The sequence below is a fragment of the Abrus precatorius genome, unplaced genomic scaffold (genome assembly GCF_003935025.1).
Source record: "Abrus precatorius isolate BTA unplaced genomic scaffold, Abrus_2018 Scaffold4, whole genome shotgun sequence".
NCBI lineage: Eukaryota > Viridiplantae > Streptophyta > Magnoliopsida > Fabales > Fabaceae > Abrus > Abrus precatorius.
In genome coordinates, this window is record NW_020874384.1 from 13,298,226 (window position 1) to 13,321,862 (window position 23,637).

General features: G+C 34.2%; 2 protein-coding genes and 1 pseudogene across 2 annotated transcripts; all 3 read right to left on the reverse strand.

Moving 5' to 3' along the window:
- Positions 1-331: 331 nt before the first annotated feature.
- On the reverse strand, positions 332-9,208 carry LOC113866150 (annotated as a pseudogene).
- A 2,201-nt stretch (positions 9,209-11,409) lies between these two features.
- On the reverse strand, positions 11,410-14,979 carry LOC113865347 (putative disease resistance protein At3g14460). Its single transcript, XM_027499826.1, has one exon. The coding sequence runs from the start codon at positions 14,977-14,979 to the stop codon at positions 11,410-11,412; it is 3,570 nt and encodes a 1,189-aa protein (XP_027355627.1).
- A 4,069-nt stretch (positions 14,980-19,048) lies between these two features.
- LOC113865514 (pentatricopeptide repeat-containing protein At3g24000, mitochondrial) lies at positions 19,049-22,381 on the reverse strand. Its single transcript, XM_027500117.1, has one exon. It carries the CDS (start codon positions 21,929-21,931, stop codon positions 19,127-19,129), a length of 2,805 nt encoding a protein of 934 aa, XP_027355918.1. The 5' UTR covers positions 21,932-22,381; the 3' UTR covers positions 19,049-19,126.
- Between the last annotated feature and the right edge of the window lie 1,256 nt (positions 22,382-23,637).

Here is a 23,637-nt window from a genome sequence, read left to right on the forward strand (position 1 = left end):
AAAAGTGAGCAAACCTCCATGCCAGAAAACAAAAGTGTTTGCGAGAAAATCACATTCCATAAATAATGTAAGGAGTACGAACTAAGAAGAAAGAAGGAAAGTGAAAAAGGAAATATTTACCCAACAAGCTAAAGAAAGATGAAATCATCATAACTCCCAATACTGACAGAGTACTCTATTGACTATGTTGGTATTGTTTGGTAAATTAATGCTAACGAGAGAGAGAAAATTTTTTAAAAAATAAGATTGTATTTAAAAATGTTACAAAGATATTGTGGAGAACTGGGGACACACATGAGAATTGGGGCACGTGGAATTTTCAATTTGTCATTCATCTTACTATTTCACCCTAAATCCGCAAGTCTTTTATGTGAGCAATCTTTCCCCAGTCTTCTCCATTTGGTTGCTGACAACGGTGTATGAGCATTGGACAGTTGCCTCGAATTTGGAAGGTTGAAATGGATTGGGGCAGACCCTCCTCTGGTAAGCATTGGAGGCTGGGACAGTCATCAATAATCAATGACTTGAGCGAGGAGAGGTGGCAGAGACCCTTGTAGTTCAGTTTTTTAAGATTTGGACAATCATGTATTGCTAGAGAAGTAACACAGAGCGGCAGCAACCCTTCATCAGGAAAAGACTCCACATCCACTTCTCCAATAGACAATTCCAGAGAGGTGTTGTTGGCTTCCAAAGCCCCTCTTAGTGAAGCCATCATTTTGGAGCAATTACAGAGACTCAGATCTTCGAGACTTGATGGCAAACCTCCATCAGAGAACGACTCCACTTGTGGACAATGGGATATTAATAGGCGAGTAAGAGATGGAAGGAGGGTGTTCATCCGTTCAGGCAATGATTTTAATTGAGGGCACCCATGAATATCCAGACACTCTAGACGATTGTGAGCGTGCTCCTGTGAAATAGAATGGAATCCGAAAAAGATTGTATTGAATGTGCAGAAGAATTGAGAATGTTTACAATGAATCTGAATAATCTCCCTTTATTATTAATCAATACGACAACAAAATTAACACAACAGACTTAACGGACAACAGAATTGGACTTAACGGACAACTCAGATAACGACAACAATGACTTAGGGTCAAAGATTCAAGAGAGGCATCAGATATGGTGGGCCCAATCCTTTCAAGCAGCGATCCTTGCATGAAGCTTCCATCGATGGTGAGAGTTTTCAAAGTAGATGGGTTATAATCCATTTGCATCTTTCCACATCTTAACAGCCTTAATTCTTGAATGACTGGAGCCCATGGAAGAGTAGCCACAAGCTGTTGGCAGAATCTAATATTTAGTTTCATCAAACAAGGAAGTTGCTCTGGCAACTGCTCCTTCAGCTTAGGACATCTCTCTATGGAAAGCTCTCGAAGACGTGGAAAAGCACCCGTCACAGTTTTACATTCCCATTTCTCCAGTTTCCTCATATCTTCAAGGACTAGTTTCCAAGAAAGGCAACAGTCCAAGGGAAGGCAACAAAGCACAGTTTTTAAAGTTGCTCAACTTTAATGACACCATATTCCACAATGAGTTATCTTCAAACCAGCTTGGGAATTTTGTTCCGCCATACTTCGTGATTGATAGCTCTTTCAAGTATTTGGAAGGCTGTAGCTCCTCAAGTACATCAGTTTCTTTTCTCTGAAACATCATCATTCTCACTCAGTTTCCATTCTAACTTCAGCTTCACAGGTGAATCTTATTTTTAAAATTTGCTGCTTTTGCATCCGAGGGACTCACAATGTTCTGCATCCCTGAAATGATCCAGTCCCCACGAAGATTGAGTTCTCCTAAATCCTGGATATTGAAATCTCTGCTTTTGTACACACGAAACAAACTCATCAACACTTGAAGAGTCTTTAGTTCTCCTAAAAGCATTGGCTTCTTTCTCAACTCAGTTTCTCTTAAATCAAGGTGACGCAATTTTGTGAGTTTATGCAAATTCAAGGGCAGCTTTTTCAATGAGTGACAAGACCGCAGCTTCAGTATTTGTAAGTTACAGAGTGAACATGTTGAATCAGGAAGCTTTGTTATTTTGGTACCAGAAAGGTCTAGAGAGCGGAGATGTTTAAGATTGTATACAGAATCAGGCACCTCAGTGAGCCTCCATTCTTTCGAAAAAGATAATACACGTAAGAAGCGAAACTTTGAGAACAAATCATCTATGGAGGTCCTACACTCCCATGAAGTCAAATGTGGACTCCTACTTAATGGTAGAAATGTACATAATCTACTTGCTTCGTATAAACCATGATACCCTTCAAAATACGGAATGATATTCGTATCGAATGAAAAGTGACGGGTCTTTTCAAATTTACTTGGTGCTTTTGCAACATCCAACCTAAAACAAAAATCCCTGCAAACATATTTTGCCAGATCATTGAGAAGGTCCTGCATGACATAACGCATTTTGTGTCTTGATGGTTGAAAAAAAGACCTTGATAGCAAATCATCGAAGTACTGTGCGCCAACTTCTTCTATACTCTTACTCTGTTGAGGGCATTGAAGAAAATCTTCTGCCATCCATAACAAAATTAAATCCTCCTTGTCAAACTCGTAATCTTTGGGGAATAAGGCACATAAAGCAAAGCATCTCCTGAGAGCAGAAGGAAGGTGGTGATAGCTCAATAATAAAGCAGGGATAATAATATTGTTATGTTCTTCTGATAGGTTCAATATCTCGCATGTCAATACACTTCTCCATTCGAAAATGGATGATTTTGTGTATAAGAGACTTCCAATAGTTCTCAAGGCTAGAGGCAATCCTTTGCATTTTTTAGCTGACTCCATACCAATCTCCTTGAACTCGGGACTGAATTGAGGATTTTCATCGTTGAAAGCATGTTTAGCAACAATGTAAGTCAAATTCAGTAGGTACCGCTCGTGTATCAGTTTTTCAATTTGCTACGCACGGTACAATTTTTCTTCAATTTGCTACAGTAACTTACTGTATCAAATTGAAAATTTTCGACAATGCTACAGTATTTACTGTAGCAACATTGAAAATTTTGAAAGTTACTGCAGCAATTCTGCCTGTAAAAGGCAGCGAAGGAACGAATGAAAACCTATCATTCACTGATCAGAAGAAAAAATTTGAGAGTCTTATTCTATTTTGAGAGAGTATTTATTACTCTTTGTCCTCATAATTTTAGAAGACTTTTTGTACTCTCTCTTTTACATAGTGGAATTATTTTGTTCGTCGTTATCCGTGGATTTTTTCTCCAATTTGGAGTTTTTTCCACGTTAAAATTTTGTCTCCATTATTCTCTTACTTCTCTTTATTTCCAATTAAATTCGATCCAGTCTTCCGCATTGCGTTGATACCCCAACAACTGGTATCAGAGCCATTATTTAATTGGAAATGTCTACCGTTACAAAATTTGACATTGAGACGAAACTTGTTGGCAAGGCTTTTAGTCATATACAAAGTTTCTAATCTTAACCACAATTCTGCAGCGGTGGTTACGTCGGCCACTTCACGTAGAACCTCCTTGGACAAGCAAAGTTGGATTGCTGAAAGCGCCTTTTCATCCAACTCATCCCATTGCTCATCGGTCATGGAAGCTGATTTTTTTAACTTTCCATCTAAAGCTTTCTTTAATCCGTTCTGAGTGAGAACGACTCTCATTTGGACTTTCCAAATAGAAAAGCTAATCTTGCCATCAAACTTTTCAATGTCAAATTTTGTAACGGTAGACATTTCCAATTAAATAACGGCTCTGATACCACTTGTTGGGGTATCAACGCAATGCGAAAGACTGGATCGAATTTAATTGGAAATAAAGAGAAGTAAGAGAATAATGGAGACAAAATTTTAACGTGGAAAAAACTCCAAATCGAAGAAAAAATCCACGGACAACGACGAGCAAAATAATTCCACTATGTAAAAAGGAGAGTACAAAAAGTCCTCTAAAATTATGAGGACAAAGAGTAATAAATCACTCTATTTTTTCTCTCAATAAATACTCTCTCAGAATGGAATAAGAGCTACAAAATGACATTCTCAAATTTCTTCTTCTGATCAGTGAATGATCGATTTTGGTGTGGTTTTCATTCGTTCCTTCGCTGCCTTTTATAGGCAAAATTGCTACAGTAACTTTCAAAATTTTCAATTTTGCTACAATAAATTACTGTAGCATTTGTAAAAAATTTTCAATTTGCTACAGTAACTTACTGTAGCAAATTGACGAAAAATTGGACGGTGCGTAGCAAATTGAAAAACTGATACACGAGCGGTGCCTACCGAATTTGACTTACAATCTCCACCTTGGATCAGTTTTGATAAATTGCTCGACGTCATTTAACCCTCGAAGGGCGTTCAAGTGCTGTAGAGACCAACCAAGTCCAAACAATATTGGAACTTGGCCTTTGGAAAAGGCTTAGTAAGCATATTAGCTGGATTCTCAGATGTATGAATCTTCTGAACCACAACTTCACCCTTAGCAACAATTTCTCAGATAAAATGATGTCTCACATCAATATGTTTTGTCCTGTCATGATAGCGGTTATTCTTGGTCAAATAAATAGCACTCTGACTATCATAAAACACAGTAAGAACATCCTGTGTAAGACCAAGTTCATTAATCAGACCTTTAAGCCAAAGAGCCTCTTTCACACCTTCTGTTCCTGCAACATATTCAGCTTCAGTCGTAGATAATGATGGAAGAGACTGAAGCTGAGCTTTCCAACTAATAGCACAATTACAGAAAGTAAATATGTAACTAGAAAGAGATCTTCTTTTGTCAAGATCGCCACCATTATCCGAATCAACAAAACCTGTAACTTCAGTTGTTGCATGATTTCTATCGAATACCAAGCCAATATCAGAAGTACCTTTGAGATATCGAAAAATCCATTTTACAGCACTCCAATGATTCTTTCCAGGATTATGCATATACCGACTCACCAAGCTAACGGCATATGCTAAATCAGGTTTAGTGCATACCATAGTATACATAAGACTGCCAACAACACTAGCATAAGGAACGCGTGACATACGCTCCATGTCTTCCTCTGTCTCAGGACAAAGGTCAGATGATAACTTGAAATGTGCAGCAAGTGGAGTAGAAACAGGTTTGCAATTAGACATATTAAACCTGTCAAGCACTTTCTGAACGTATTTTTGTTGAGATAGGAACAATTTACCAGCTTGACGATCCCTGCAAATCTCCATACCAAGAATCTTCTTAGCTGCACCCAGTTCTTTCATCTCAAACTCATTATTGAGTTGAGTTTTTAATTTTCTGATCAGAGACTTGTCACGTGATGCAATCAACATATCATCAACATATAGTAACAAGTATATGTAAGATTCATCAGGAAGTTTTTGAAAATAAATACAGTCGTCATATTGATTTTTGCAATAACCTTGCCCAATCATAAAGGAATCAAACCTTTTATACCATTGTCTTGGAGCTTGTTTGAGTCCATATAAAGATTTCTTCAATCGGCAGACAAGATGCTCCTTACCAAGAACAATAAATCCCTCAGGTTGCTCCATATAAATTTCCTCTTCCAGCTCTCCATGCAGAAAAGTTGTCTTAACATCAAGTTGCTCCAATTCCAAGTCAAATAAAGCAACAAAAGCAAGCAAAACATGTATGGAAGTATGACGAACAACAGGTGAGAAAATTTCATTAAAGTCAACACCTTCCTTTTGGCTGAAGCCTTTAACAACTAATCGTGCCTTGCATCTAGGATCTTCAACCCCGGGAATGTCGTCTTTCTTCTTATAGACCCATTTGCATCTCAAAGGCCGTTTGCCCTTGGGAAGTTCTGTTAAACTCCAAGTACCATTCTTATGAAAACTTTCAATTTCTTCATTCATAGCCACTAGCCATTTTGAAGAATCAGCACAAGAAACAACCTCAGTATAACTGGCTGATTCAATGTCATTATTTATTTCTTGTGCAATAGATAATGCATATGCAATTAAATTATATCATAAGCATAATTTGCATATCTAGCTGGCTTAGTAATTGTCCTTCTTGGTCTGTTTTGGGCAATTGAATACTCCTCTTCCTGCGGCTGAATTGGAGAAGTGGTAATCTCATCAACATCATCATCATCACAAATATCAGTGCTAGACTCATTTGAAGAAGATGGAACATCAACATTATGAGTTGTAGATTTCAACTCCAATTCCACCTTCTCGCTAGTACCCTGCAGATTATTAGTACTAGTAGAAGAAATCACAGAAGATTGTTTTCCAGAAGATAATAAAGCATCCTCGTTAAAAGTCACATCTCTACTGAGAATTAATTTTTGTGACTTAGGATTTCATAAACGATATCCTTTAGATTCGGATGCATAACCAAGAAATATGCATTTAACAGCTCTTGGAGCTAATTTGCCATCATTGACATGTGCATAAGCAGGACATCCAAATATTCTCAAATTGGAATAATTAACAGGATTACCTGACCAAATTTCTTCTGGAATTTTGAAATTAAGTGACGAGTGTGGAGAACGATTAACCAAGTAACAAGCAGTTGATACTGCTTCGGCCTAAAATTCACGTCGATGCCATAACCCAGCATTTGAGAGCATACAACGAGCTCTCTCAAGTAGAGTTCTGTTCATTCGTTCTGCAACACCATTCTGCTGGGGTGTTCTTGGAATGGTTTTATGTCTAACAATTCTATGATTTGCGCAGAACTCATTAAATTCACCGTCACAGAACTCCAATCCATTATCCGTTCTGAGCTTCTTGATTTTTCTCCCTGTTTAGGTTTCAACAAGAGTTTTCCACCTCTTAAAAGTGGGGAAAGTCTCATTTTTATACCTGAGAAAATAAACCCAAACTTTACAAGAAAAATCATCAATAATAGTCATCATATAACGGCGTTGTCCATAAGAGGGAACTTTACAAGGCCCCCACAGGTCAGAATGAATATAATCAAGAATACCCTTTGTACGGTGAGTTGCAGTAGAGAAACTTATTTTTTTCTGTTTCCCAAAGACACAATGTTCACAAAACTCCAACTTACCGATACCTTGGTTACCAAGAAGACCTTGCTTGCTCAAAAGATGCATGCCTTTTTCACTCATATGGCCCAGGCGCATGTGCCATAATTTGGTGACCTCATTATCAAGCATAGAAGAAGATATAGCTGTTGAACCTGTCACAACAGAACCTTGCAAGAAATATAAAGTACCAACTCGGTTACCTTTTAACAAAACAAGGGCACCTTTTGATACCTTTAGGACTCCACCTTCAGATGAATACTTGCACCCAAGAGATTCAAGGGTGTCAAGAGAGATAAGATTCCGCTTTAATTCAGGAATAAAGCGAACATTAGTCAGAGTCTTGACAACACCATTATGAGCCTTGATCTGAATAGTACCTATTCCTTCAACTTTGCATTGGGTATCATTAGCCATTAAGACAATACCACCATTAATTGGTTCAAAAGTGGTAAATTGGCAAAAAAAATTCGACAAATGCTACAGTAATTTACTGTAGCAACATTGAAAATTTTGAAAGTTACTGTAGCAATTCTGCCTATAAAAGGCAGCGAATGAACGAATGAAAACCACACCAAAATCGATCATTCACTGATCAGAAGAAGAAATTTGAGAATGTCATTTTGTAGCTCTTATTCCATTCTGAGGGAGTATTTATTGAGAGAAAAAATAGAGTGATTTATTACTCTTTGTCCTCATAATTTTAGAGGACTTTTTGTACTCTCCCTTTTACATAGTAGATTTATTTTGCTCGTCGTTATCCGTGGATTTTTTCTCCAATTTGGAGTTTTTTCCACGTTAAAATTTTGTCTCCATTATTCTCTTACTTATCTTTATTTCCAATTAAATTCGATCCAGTCTTCTGCATTGCGTTATACCCCAACAAATAACTTTACAGCCTTGTTCTTCTTGTAACAGCTTTAGGGAATGTACCTTATTTGACCGCATGACTTTAGCAACTTTCTTACTGCGTGTTGTGACAAGAATTTTGCTTCCTTGAGCCCCACATTTAAGAGGAGTTTGCAAAGCTTCCCACAGGACTTGATCTTCATTCCAAACGTCGTCCAAAACGAGAAGAAATTTCTTTTTTTCCAAATTTTTTTTCAATCTTCCATGAACCATTTCTAGGCTTCCACTGTCATCTCTTTTTCCAGTTATTGTCTCAAGAATTTCTTTTGATAGCTTAAAAACATCAAATTCATCTGAAACACTGACCCAAGCTTTGATGTCAAATTTAGCCTCCTCCATCCTTGAGTCATTGTATACATGTTGGGCAAGTGTAGTCTTACCCAACCCGCCCATACCCACTATAGAAATTATTGATAGCTGATTATTATTCTCGGTCAGCCAATTGATGATCAGATCTTTGTCATGATCTCTATCATATATAACACTTTCAGCCACCAAAGATGTTGATTGCAATTTTGGTAACACTTGTCTACCCAATTCAACATTAACACTAGAAGCATTTTTCAAACCCAGATCATCCTTTTGCTTTTGGAGATCATGCAGGTCTTCAAGGACTTGTTTCATCATTGATTCAATTTCCCTGTCAAAGGGACTAACAGGTGAAGGAGCAAGGAAATTCCATACCTTTCTAGGAAAGGACTGAGAATCAGCTTCCGGCTTGCAATTGGCGACTTGAATGTGTATTTCATCCAAGAGATCCTCTGCATTGAACACAGCATCAAGCCATGTTTTCACAGAAGGGTTATTGAACTGCTTTAGTTCTGCATCATCAACCACTGGACTGATGAACTGCAGCATGTTCTTCAACCTTTTGGGAAGCTTCTCATCAAGATTTCTTCCACGAAAGAACTCCAGTACTTCACGAGAAGCCAGCCTGTCAAATGCCACCTGAAGGAAAGAAGAAAGAAACGCTCCACCCAACAATTCTGCCGCCATGGTAGGAAAGAAGAAAGGATTGCAACTCTGAAGTGCAGCTTACGGCAATAATTCAGTGCAGAGTTATAACCGATGATATGAGTGATAGCCTAATAAGTTATATTCTTAATGATGCTTTTCCTTATGGCTAAACATTCATGGCCAGTCAACAAATAACTGTTGAGTCGTCCCCACGGCACAAACCTAAACAGTTGCATGTCACTTTTCTATTTTGTTAGTAGTCTGCTTCAATTTCATTTTATGCATATTTGCTTTACTGTTGAAAAGCACCACTTCAGTCATAAAATAAGAAAAGGAAAGGCCCGAATTGAAAAGCGTCCAACCCCTAATGCAATTTAAATGATATGCATAAAATGTCTTTGGGTTAATTCTAAAAGTTAGGAATAATATTATAAAGAGAAAGGGGTGCTGCATAGGTTGCTGCAACTCTTTTATTCCGGCGGCAATGTTAACAAATGTTGTGTCAACACGTCTACGTCTCCCTCTAGGCACACCTGCATACTGTAATCAACAATTCATGCTTATTATGGTGATTGTTAGGAGCCAGTCCCCAGCTCCTAGAAGCAGATCCTAAGCTTGAATAGAAGGTTCACCATAGACAATACACATTCTAGTTTTTAGTTGCATCTTCACCTTTAAAATGATAGTAAGTATTAAAGATTAAATAAGCATGACAAATATTGTAAGTATTATAAATTAAATAAATATGATAAAGAAAACTGATGAAATACCGAAGCAAATAATAATTTTTTACTAAACTTTCGTCTTAATCCTTGATATAATAAGCGTAAAGTATTTTAATTTTATTGAGATTTATAAGCTACTCTGATACCAAATTTATTATGACCATAAATTGGGTTATGCTCAGCGCATAGACTATTAACATATAAGACAATTAATCTCTTTAAATAAGTAATATGATAAATTTATCAAAAATTTTGGCAAAATTATAGCTTTATTTAATTATTATAACTTATCAAAATCAACAACTCAACTAAAATCAATCAAATTCTAAAATATTATAATATTTAAACTAAAACATCTATTACAAGACTAAACTAAAAATATCTAACTCCTTAATAATAGCTTAAGAAAGTTTAAAATACAACAAAAAAAAAAGTTTACTGGAACAATGTAGCCTACCAACATAATAATTACAATTATCTACTTATAAATAACGAAGACCTAATTAATTCGTTTTTCGAGATTATTCTAGAACTATAAAAAAAGTGCAAGTTTATAAATTTAAATACTAATAATATTTAACAAAAATTTAAAATTAATTTTAATATATAATAAAATCTTTAAATTTATACTAAAAGTTCTAAAATATACATTCTATAAAGAATGAACTTATTAAAAATTAATGTTATTATATATTTAAGTTGCGAGCATATTTTAGTAACTTAAATAGAATACTTTTTTACTAATAAGTAACACGTATTTTTCTTTAAAAGACTGTCACTAACTCTAAAATTTAGTCAAAATTATTCGTGTGAAAAAGAAAATTATAATAATTATTTATCTTTTTCTTCATTTATTTATCACTAAAAATAAATGAAGAAAAAGAAAAGAAACATAACAGCACTGTGGTGTAGAAATAGTATAGGTTGGGTTAAAAAAAAATGGTCCGGTAATTTGTTATTTGTTTAAATGAAAAGGGAGTTTCACATTTCCTTTTGAAATACTGTGAATATGATTACAGCTGAATTATTTTTGTCAATATTAGAAATGATTTCACGCTCTCTTGTTTTCATGTCACCATAGGCTGTGACTCGAGTATGCTTCTGAGAATGAATGGCAGGTGGAATCAAATCCAGTTTAATCTGCCTCACTTCACCATTAGAGCACATGCTATTATCTTTGGAATACATAACTATCTTGATTTATATATGATATACCTTTTCTTTAGTGATTTGTCAATTTCTATAAAATATTATAAAAAAAAACTTTTATATAAGAGAAAAAAAAAGACTTATTATCTTTGGCGTATGAAATTATACTGTTGCACAAAACTTTAAACATCTATAGTAGATTCTCAACTTTTCTATGGTAATATAAGTAAGTTAGAATATTTATTCAAAATCTCGTAAATCGATCATTATGATGCATCCTCCCAATTAGATCTTTTACTAAATCTATCACGCACCATGTTCTTTGGCCAATTTCTGCACCAAAACTTTGTTTTATGATCATGCTAAGCAAAAGAAAACATGAAAGTCCAATAATTTAAAGTTGGCCATCAATTTGTTTAGAAAAGTGAGAAAAGAACATGTACCCAACAAATGTATGCAACATGTTTGCTTAGAATTCAACTTCAACAGTAGATATTGATAATAGAAATTCTTGTACGTAAAACAGAACATATAAAATATGATGTGTGAAGAAGGTGGCTGAGCCATCCTCCTTTAAACAAGGTTGTATTTAAAAAGTTACAAAGACATTGTGGAGAAGTGGTACCTGATTAAAAGGTTGACATATGAGAATTGGGGCTTGTGGAATTTTCAACTTGTCGTTCATCTTTAGTTCATCCTAAATCAGTAAGTCTTTTATGTGAGCAATCTTTCCCCAGTCTTCTCCATTTGGTTGCTGACAACGTTGTATGAGCATTGGACAGTTGCCTCGAAGTTGGAAGGTTGAAATGGATTGGGGCAGACCCTCCTCTGGTAAGCATTGGAGGCTGGGACAGTCATCAAGAATCAATGACTCGAGAGAGGAGAGGTGGCAGAGACCCTTATAGTTCAGTTTTTTAAGATTTGGACAATCACGTATTGCTAGAGAAGTAACAGAGAGTGGCAGCAACCCTTCATCAGGAAAAGACTCCACATCCACTTCTCCAATAGACAATTCCAGAGAGGTGTTGTTGGCTTCCAAAGCCCCTCTTAGTGAAGCCACAACTTTCGGGCAATTCCCGAGCCTTAGATATTGGAGACTTGATGGCAAACCTCCATCACAGAACGACTCCACTTGTGGACAATTGTATATCATTAGGCGAGCAAGAGATGGAAGGAGGGTGTTCATCCGTTCAGGCAATGATTTTAATTGAGGGCACTCACTAATATTCAGAATCTGTAGATGATTGTCAGCGTGCTCCTGCGTAATCATTTGTAGATTATGCAACTCGAGACTAAGATAATAGAGTTTTGGGAAGAGATCAAGCGGAAAGGTCGTTAGAGAGTCACAGCTACGCCCGATTGACAAATGTACAAGGGAATTGTGGCAATGGTGAGTGGGAAAATTCACATTCGGGCAATCATAAAGGACCAAATATTCAAGAGAGGCATCAGATATGGTGGGTCCAATCCTTTCAAGCAGCGATCCTTGCATGAAGATGAAGCTTCCATAGATGGTGAGTTTTTTCAAAGTAGATGGGTTATAATCCATTTGCATCTTTCCACTACTAAATACCATTAATTCTTCAATGACTGGAGCCCGTGGAAGAGTAGCCACAAGCTGTACGCACACTCTAATATTTAGCTTCATCAAACAAGGAAGTTGCTCTGGCAACTGCTCCTTCAGCTTAGGACATCTCTCTATGGAAAGCTCTCGAAGACGTGGAAAAGCACCCGTCACAGTTTTACATTCCCATTTCTCCAGTTTCCTCATATCTTCAAGGACTAAGATTTCCAAGACAGGCAACTGTCCAAGCGAAGGCAACAAAGCACAGTTTTTACAGTTGCTCAACTTTAATGACACCATATTCCACAACGAGTTATCTCCAAACCAGCTTGGGAATTTTGTTCCGCCATAGTTCCTGATTGATAGCTCTCTCAAGTATTTGGAAGGTTGTAGCTCCTCCAGTACATCATTTTCTTTCTCTGAAACATTATCATTCTCACTCCATTTTAACTCCAGCCTCACAAGGTGAGTTTTACTCTTAAAATTTGCTTTTGATACACCCGAGGGATTCACAATATTCTGCATCCCCGAAATGATCAAGTCTTCACGCAGATTGAGTTTTTCTAGGTCCTGGATATTGAAATTGCTGCCCTTGTCCACACAAAAAGAACTCATCAATACTTGAAGATTCTCTAATTCCCCCAAATGCATTGGCATCTTTCTCAACTTAGTTTTTCTTAAATCGAGGTGACGCAATTTAGTGAGTTTATGCAAATTCAAGGGCAGCTCTTCCAATGATTCACAAGAATGCAGCTTCAGTATTTGTAAGTTATAGAGCGAACAAGTTGAATCAGGAAGCTTTGTTATTTTGGTATGAGAAAGGTCTAGAGAACGAAGATGTTTAAGATTGCATAAAGATTCAGGCACCTCTGTAAGACTCCATTCTTGAGAAAAAGATAAGACACGTAGGAACCTGAACTTTGAGAACAAATCATCTATCGACATCGTACATTCCCAGAAAAAAACATAATTTGCATTTTGTAAAGGTAGAAATGTACGTAACCTAGGTTCATGCAAACCCTTAAACCCGTGAAAATGTTCAATGCCGTAACTTTCAAATGAGAAATGACGTGTCTTTTCAGATATAGTTGGTGCTTCTTTCACTTCTAATCGGATACAAGAATCCCCGCTAACATAATTTGCCAGGTCATTGAGAAGGTCGTGCATGACATAACTCGTTCTTGTATTGGACCTACTTCTTTGAGTTTGTTGAAAAAAGGACCTTGATAACAGATCATCAAAGTACTGTGCGCCAACTTCTTCCATACTCTTACTCTGTTGGGGGTATTGGAGAAAGTTTTCAGCCATCCATAACAGAATAAGATCCTCCTTGTCAAACTCGTAATCTTTTGGGAACAAAGCACAAAAAGCAAAGCATCTCTTGAGAGCAGAGGGAAGGTGGTGATAGCTCAACAACAAAGCGGGGATAATATTGTTATGTTCTTCTGGTAAGCTCCATATCTCGCTTGTCAGTACACTTCCCCATTCCGAAACCGACGATTTTGTGTGTAAGAGACTTCCAATTGTTTTCAAGGCTAGAGGCAGTCCTTTGCATTTTTCTACCAACTTCATACCTATCTCCTTAAACTCCGGATCCAATTGAGAATTTTCATCAATGAATGCATGTCTAGCAAGCACTTTCCAGCAATGATCTTCTTGTAGTTGCTTCAGGTGATGTACTTCATTTGACTGCATGGCTAAAGCAACTTTCTCACTGCGTGTCGTCACAAGAATTTTGCTTTCTTTTGCCCCATAATTAAGAGGAGTTTGCAAAGCTTCCCACAGGTCTCGTTTTTCGTTCCAAACGTCATCCAAAATGACAAGAAATCTCTTCCCTTCCAAATTTTCTTTCAGTCTTCCATGAACCACTTCTAGGTCTCCACTGTCATCTTTGGACTTTGTGATTGCCTCAAGAATTGCTTTAGATAACTTAAAAACATCAAATTCATCTGAAACACAGACCCAAGCTTTGATATCAAATTTAGCCTCATCCACCTTTGAGTCATTGTATACATGTTGGGCAAGCATGGTCTTACCCATCCCTCCCATACCCACAACAGAAAGTATTGAGAGATGGTTAACACTCCCACTGTCAGATATCATCCAATTAAGGATAATTTCTTTGTCATAATCTCTACCATAAATAACACTTCCACCCACCAAAGATGTTGAAGCCAATTTTTTTGACCCTTTACTACCTGATCCAACACCAGAATCTCTAGCCTCTTTCAAACCTAGATCATCCTTTTGGTTTGCAAGATACTCTAGTTTTTCAAGGATTTGTTTCATCCTGGATTCAATTTCCCTATCGAATGAACTGACGGAATAAGCCTTGAAACATGTCCATACCTTGCAAGTACAGGTTTGAGATTGAGATTCAGAATCAGCTTCCAATTCACATTTGAAGACTTCATAGTCTATTTCATCCAAGAGATCCTCTGCATCAAGCACAGCTTCATTGACAGCAACAAGCCATGCTTTCACAGCAACTTTGGCAGCATCTCTCACTTCAGTGACCTGCTTTTGTTCTGCATCATCAGCCAGAGCATTGATGCACACCAGCTTGAGCTTCAACCTGTTCAGCAGTTCCTCATCAAGTTTTCTTCTTCCAAAGTACTCCAAAACTTGACCAGAAGTCAGCTTGTCAACTGCTGCCTGAATGAAAGCAGAAAGAAGAGCACCGCCAATCAATTCCAATGCCATGCTATTATATGATAAGGGAGTGATTGAATCGGAAAAAAGAAAGGATTGAAAATCTGAAGTGCAGAGTTAAAACTGATCATATGAGTAATATTCTAATAAGATATTTTCTTAATGCTTTTCCTTATGGCTGGTAATGCTAAACATCTGTTCCAAGTCCTTCATTGCCAGTCAACCAATAACTGTTGAGTCTTCCCCACAACACAAACCTTTACAGTTCTATCCCACCAATGAATGTGTTTGTCACGTACGTCTTTACTTTATTAGGAGTATGCTTCAATTTCATTGTATGCATGATTTTGCTTTACAGCATTCAATCAGTCTGTTAATCTGTTGACTCAGCAGAGTTAGCAGTAAATGAGTAATAAGAATTTTCTGAATTGCTTTACATTGACAACACACAAACCTTTACAGCTGTATTTCACCACGAATGAGTGGCTAAAATTGTGCAAGGGATATTTTTCAAAACGTTTTAAAAGAGGCTTTTGTGTGTCAATTTTATTAACATCCTTGATTTACTATAATGAAATATTTATGCAAAGGTTTTTTAGAATGTTGAATCAGTTTACAAGTTTAATCCAGTTTACAGTTTTGATCTGATCTAAGTTTACACCGTTACGATTGCCTGATGCAATTAAATTCTCCGTATATTAAAACTTGGAGAGTTTATGCATCATTTTAAATTATTATAAAAAGCACTCTGTAATAGCAACTTTAATCTACTTGTTTAGTATATCATATTTAAGCTGGCTCTTATAATACGACAGCTAAACAATGCATTTAGAGAAGTGATTTTGATGGTTTTCAGGATGTGGATTTTTTTGTAACAACGCATGATTTTACCGTTATTTGTCTTGTAATTTTAGTCTCCCTAATTTAATGTTTAAGCATTTTTGGTCTTTTTATTTTGTTTTTTTCTTAATTTTAATTCTCAATTTTTAAAATAGAACAAACGTGATTCACATTAAATTTCCTCTTTAATCTCTAACAAAAAAATTGCTGACGTAGCTAATTAGAAAATGGCATGACTAATGGATTAATGGGTGTCTTACATGCAGATTAAATTTGAAATTTCCATAGAATCAAAAGAGGAAGAAGAAAAAAAAGACCTTGATGTGTGAGCTTGAGCCAATATATTCTATAATTGCTCTTTCTTACTTCAGTGTTTTCATTGCTCACGCCCTCCCTTTAAATTAAAATTTTTAGTCTTATATACAAAAGTCTCAATTCAACCCCCGATATGCTAATTTTCAAGTTATAATATAATCAGATCAATTGCATAAATGAAATAACTTTAGGAAAGTTTCAAGGATTATTAGAATAAATTTCAAAGAAACTTTTTCTCAAATATAATTAAATAAATAAAATTAATAGTTATGAAAGTAAGTAAAAAAATTATAATGATCATCCACTTCATAAAACAATTATGAAGGCTTACTAGATAACTCAAATAATTTTAAAGATTTTAAGGTTTTTAAAAGCTTTACTAATCATAAGAAACAATTTATTTAAGCTATTGAAACCTTTTGTAATTTATATTTTATTAATATTATTTTTTAATTCAATCTTGATCATATTTTGAAATTTTATCTTAAAAATTATTTTTCAAAAACTGTAAAATTTTCTCTCTAACTACTTTTTTTATATTTTTTGAATTTTTTCAATAAATTTGATTAAAATTATTTATTTAATTTATTAAATAAAAAATATTTTTCTAATGTATAATTGTTTAGCATTTATGAAATATTTTGACAGATTAAAAAAATGTCATTTTATCTTCAAGATATGCAAACTATACATAACACTTTCAGTTTGACAACTTTAAAAAAAAAATGATAACTTGTTACATCATTTATTTTTTCATTAGCCTTCTATTTATTTTTTATATTTATTTACAATTTTCAACCTTTAAATTTTACTTTCTTGTTTTTTATTTAGTTTTTCAAATTTTTCTAAACAATTAGCAATCATAGGTACATTAATTTAAAAGAATAAAATTCTAATTTTAATGTACATATATTAATCTTCAATCAAAAAAATAATAATATATTTAACATAACAACTATTAAATATTATTATCTTTTATTTATTTATAAATTATGGAATGAATCAGAGATGGTGGAGTAGAATGAACAAAAGAATCTGTTGACCAAATTTCAAACCTTTGTTATTTAATTTCTAACAATTTTTCTCCTTTTAGTCAAAATTCTGCTACTTGAACAGCTATTTATCTGTATTGTTTGATTACTGTTTTGAAAATAGTTTTTTAAAAATAAATTTTAATATAAATTTATGCTAAAATTTATTTTTAAAAATAAAAAAATATTTTTAAAATAGTAGTCAAACATGCCCTAACTATTCTGTCACTTCTCCACCCTACAACATCTAAGTAACATCTTCATCTTCTTTCTTTACTTAATCAACCTGAGATCCTTTGCTTGACTTCTTGAATTTTGGGGGTAAGGGTGCAAAGTTTATCGAAGATTTCACTAAATCACACGTAATGACACTTCCAAGAGAGACTAAGTTTGTAGTCGCATAAGATGGTTTGGTAGAGGAGTTTGAGGTGTTGAAGGTCGTGAAAGGATGTCGGATGCAATTTTCTTCTAAGATTATTATTCAAAAAATTATTAAACCTATCAAAATCTTAATTTAATTATTATCCATAACAAGAATTAAAGAAATTTATATGTTGGTAAATTTTCAGTGAATTTTGAAGTTTGTATTACTTTTTTCCTCTCTTTTTCTTCTCTTTGATGTTTTTTATGGTTGAAAATAAAAATAAAAATTATACTTGCATTTGTTTATTTTAGTTTTTACTTCTTAATTCTTATTATGTCCAACTAGTTGGTTTTTTAAAGGGAGAAAAAAAGATTTTAAACATTAAGTAAAATTTTATTAACTTTACTCTAGATTAATAACTATCATATTAAATCATCATATCATCTTTTATTAGGATTAGCTTATAAGTTACATGATCACTATAATATTTAATTAAATAAATTAAATAATCTAATCATCTCTTACTTAACTCATGTAATAACTTAAAGATCAAATAATAAATGATAATATGTATTATATAATTAAATTATCAAGTCATCATTTTCAATTAAATTTGAAAGGATCAAATAACGACATTAATAAATTATTTAATAACATGATTTCATCTGTATATCATATAATCAATTAAACTTCATAATATTAACCAAAACATATTATTATCTTTAACTTTAATGTCTTTTAAATACACAACATATTATTACACTAAAATAATAGATGTAAATGATATAATATGGATAACAAGTAGAAAACAAACAAAAAAATCATAAATGTCACAACAATACTAGCAAAATAATAATAATATATATATGACTCATTTAACTAATATGACCCAAAAAATTGATAATTTTTTTGTTAATGGATCCTTTATTATAAAATTAATACTAATATGCTCAAAGACACTTTATTTTTCTACACTTTTTCTCTGACTAATGAGTACTTTAACTTCACGTATTTTACACCTTTTGAGTATTTGTCATTTGTTAAAGAAAAAAATAACTACAAATTATCATAATAAATTCTTAATAGTATATCTATACTATCAATAATATCAAGTCTTTAGATAAAGTTTTGTAGTCATAATGCATGAATAGTAAGGTCAAAGCATGCTACAAATTTAGCCTTCATAAAAAATAGGCTCTTTCCACTCTTCCATAAAATTACTCCTCCAACCAATGAACAAATATAGCCAAAAGTAGATTCCTTAAGTCTACACTCTAATAACGATTCAATTTGTGTAGCGAATCACTTCAAGTAATTTGATCTTATATATGTAACTTTGTAAGAACTTTCTTTATAGCATTCAAGTGATTTTACGTTACTACCGGCTTAATATTCATGAGAGAATTTTAAAAAATTTCAATTATATTTAACTTGCTGTAATTCTTATTCATATTTTTCACTTTATCTTTCTGATTTATTTAGAATACACTGCAACAAAATGTGAAATATATTCCTTAAAGTAATATTAAACTTATGACGCGACAAAGTACGACTCAGGGATAGTATAGAAAACCTTATGAATCAAAATTAAAAGTGTTAACTTGCCCAGTAACATTTTTCAACTACTTTATCCAACAAAACCAATCCACTACCAGTAATCTGAACAGGAACACTTGCCACTGCTGAAATGGTGAAACCGGTATGCATCCCTTAATATGATTTTCCTGCCAATAATTTGACTAACCAGCTTGAAAACAGAGTGACAATCACCACACACACGGAGATTCTTAAAAATTCTAAGAGGTGAGCCTTCTGGACTATTGATCAACCCAAATGCAAGAGCAATTCTCTCACTATGGTTCCAAAGATTATGCTCCTTTTGTTCTTCATCTGTATCTTGCAATGAATAGCTTGTGTCAGGCACATAGCCTGCCTCTCTAATCATCTTCTTGAGCTCTTCTAACTTTGCATAGATTTGTGATTTTTGTGGATGATAATGGTCTCCCATTCCAAAAGTTGTAACCTTGTTTTTCAACTTGATCCAACTACAGGCAGGTTTCTTCTTTATATTGTGTGATTCCATTTGCTTTCTCACATTCTCTACATCTCCCCACCTTCTGGTAGATGCACAGACATTTGAATAAAGAACATAAGCCGAATCATCAGATGAGTCAAGCTCAAAAAGACGGTCAGCGGCCTTCCTCCCAAGCTCCAAATTGCCATGTATTTTACAAGCCGCCAACAAGCTACGCCACACAAGGTCATTTGGTGGAATTGGCATCTTATTAATAAAAGCTTCAGCCTCAGCAAGCCTTCCTGCTCGGCCAAGAAGATCAATTATGCATACACAATGCTCTATTCCTGTGGGAACACCAAATTCAGTAGACATTGAAGAGAAGTATGCAAGGCCCTCGTCCACCAAACCCCCATGGCTGCATGCAGACAGAAGTGAAACAAAAGTGACATGGTCAGGTCTCAGTCCCAGATCAAGCATCTTATGAAACACTTCCCTAGCCTGTTGGAAAAACCCATGTCTGGCTAATGCTGATATTAAAATGTTCCAAGACCTCTGTGACCTGCGTCTTGGTCGGGGAAGGATTTTAAACACATCATCAATTTCCCCACATTTTCCATACATGTCCATTGTAGCATTTAGAACATAATCATTTGACTCGAGCCCAAGTTTAATAATCAAGCTATGAAGCTGCTGACCTTCATCCAATAAAGTTAAGTTACCGATTATGGAAAGAGCTACAGAGAAGCTAAACTGATCTAAATGTACCCCCTCATTCCTCATCTTTAGTATAAGTTTTACTGCCTCCTCACCTGGCCCACAATGAGCATTTGCTGAAAGAATGGCATTCCAAGTACTGGAATTCTTATTAGCTAGTACATAAAAAATATAGTTACTTGAATTAAGATCACCACACTGCGCATACATTGTAATTAAGGAGCTTTGGACAAATGTATCTAATTCGAAGCCTGCTACAACTATGTGAGCATGGATGGGCATTCCGCGTTCCGGAAGGTCATCGGGAGACAAACAAGCACTGAGAAGATTAACAATAGTAATGTAGTTTACAGGCAAACCCTCTTCTCTCAATAAATTAAAGGCTTCAATTGCTGCATTAGGCTCTCTGTTATCAGCATGTCCGCCTATTAGTGCATTCCAAGTTACTTCATCTCTCTTAGGCATACTTCTGCACACACGTTGCGCTGTACCCATCAAACCAAATTTTCCATACATGGTAACCAATGTATTACCTATGATCGAATTGTGATGGAGACCAAAAAGATTCACAAAGGCATGAACAATCTTTAGTTTTTCTAAATTATAACAGGCAGATAATGCAGTTGTGAAAGTAACATAGTTCATCGTCCTTCTTGTTTGGAGCATCTCAATCAAAAGTCGTACGGCGCGTGGATACCTTCCATTCTCAACATGGCTTGCCATCATGGAATTCCATGAAATTAAATCTCTCTCTGGCATTGTATGAAACACAAACTCTGCATCCTTAGATTTTCCAGCCTGAGAATACATACTTAGAAGACTATTGCACACACAAACATTTGATTCCAGTCCAGATTTTACTACTAGACCGTGAAGTCCTCTTCCCCACCTCAAATTTTGAGCCGAACCACATACTGGTAACAAGGTTGAAATAGTAATATAATCTGTCTCTTTGTGAGTATGACGCATCTGATAAAAGTATTCTAGAGATTCTTCACAATGACCATTATGTACACTTGCAGTAATGATCGAATTCCATGAAATAGTGTCACGTTCCTTCATGTTATCGAACACAAAAGATGCCTCCTCTACGCTATCACAATTACCGAACATGGAAACAAGGGAATTCGCCACAGAGACACTAGTGTCCAATCCAGATTTGATCACATAACCAAGCACCTGATAACCCAAAGTTTTATCTCCAATCACTCCACAAGATCTAATAACTGTAGCCATTGCATTTTGATTACAGCACACCCCCTCGCGTCTCAAATGCTGATAAACATTCAGAACCTCCTTTATACACCCATTATATGCATAGCAAACCATCAAAGAAGTCCAAGACACAATATTCGGTTCATCAATCTCCTCAAACAGTTTGTTAGCCTCAGAAACCTCACCATGCGTACCATAAAAGTGCAACATACACGTGCCAACAAACACATCACACATCAAACCGCATTTAACAACATAACCATGAATCTGAAGCACCCCTTCAGTCACACACCCTGACCTGTCACAGGCAGTCACCAAACTCGCAACCGCATAACTGCTCGGCCTAACACCACTTTCAATCATGTGGCAGAAGAATTCCATTGCTTCATGGTACCAACCGGCTTTAACAAACCCCGACATAATGTTATTCCAAGAAGCTTCGTTCCTGTGAGACAATTTATCAAAAACATATCGTGCACAATTAATCTCACCAAACTTAGAGTACATGTTAATCAAGGTGTTAGCATGGAATGTGCCAAGTGGAACAACACCCTTCACGCAAAACGCGTGCAAGGCTTTCCCAACATTTGCTTCAGTGATTCCTGAGAAGCCATTTCGAGGAAAACATGAAACTTGTGGGTTAGGATGGTTTGTGAAGGGAACACCAAAGCTAAAAGATAGTCTTTCGTTTATGCATGTTTGGAAGTTAACAAGGGACAAGTGTGTAGTGGATGAAACATGCTCAAGGCTAAAAGTACATAGCTTTCTACAATGCCTAGCCAGCTTTGATGATTGAATCAAATAGTCAATACTTGTGAAGAATTAATGCAAAGCCAACACTTTTTAAGTCATCCCAGAATCCCCCAATAGTACCAGAAAATCTACACAATGGAGGAGAAAAAAGTTTGAAGAACGGCCTTGAAATTTAAGATTTAAGATTTAAGAAAATCTTTGGTAAATTCCATCGTAATTTGTATTCAGAGAAAAATGATAAATATCATGACTAATGAGAGATGTAATGTAATAAAAATAAATTAAAAAGAGGTAGCTCTAAGATCTAACTTAACGCAATCGGTATATTAATAGTGAACATTGTTTCAAAACATAATAATAATGGTGAAGGTCGTTGAAAATTGAATGCAAGTTAAAGTTGAAATATCCTAACCTAGGTTTAAAAAATGCATATAAATTTTTTTGTGTATTATGATATTCTAAAATTTTTTTATTTTATTTTATTATTATTTTTTATAAATTTTTAGTTTTGAATAAAATATAATTTATATTTAAATAATTTATATTTATTATAAATAAAAATAATTATTATATAATATTTTAATATAATATTATTATTTTATTTTTAAATGTTACTTTGTTTAGTTTTAATCTTTAGCTTGTTTAAAATTTAAATGTAGTAAATATAATAATTTATTATTTAAATAAATATATAAATATTTTAAATTTCAAATAGAATATAATTTTTATTTATTATAAATAAAAATAATCATAATATAATATATTGATATAATAATTAAATATTAATAATAATAATAAAATTAAGAATATAAAAAATATATTAATATAATATTATTATTTTATTTTAAATTTTAGTTTATTTAATTTTAATTATATTTTATTCTTGTTCTTAATTGTTTTTCAGTTTATTTAGATGTAATAAATATAATAATTTATTATTTAAACACGTATTTAAATATTATTAATTATAATTTTTCATATTCGGTACTTGAAAATTTTTAAAAATACTTAGAATTTACCTAAAATTGTATTAAAAAAATGGCATGCCTTTGAATAAGTATATGAATGGAAGAAACCAAAGGTTATAACTTTTTTGAAAATCATGAAAAAAGGGTTAATATATCACGGGAGAAAGAAATTAAACGAACGAAGAAACACTTGAAGTCCAAAAGTTATTGACAACAAAACAGCATAAAAGTTAAAATTTTTCCTAATAATATTTTTTTATTAATTTATAAAATCAAGATTTTAAAATTTTTAACAATAGATAAATTAAAAAATTATTAAAAATGTGTTATTAATATTTTAAAAATAAAAATCAGAACTGTTTATTTTTCTCCCGTTCAACATTTTTTTTCACAGTTTCCAAGTTACCAGAAAATAATATTTCTATCATTTTGTTTGAATTTAGTTTTTTATGTGAAAAAATTAGAAAATAATTTCTACTCGTTTCTAAGGAT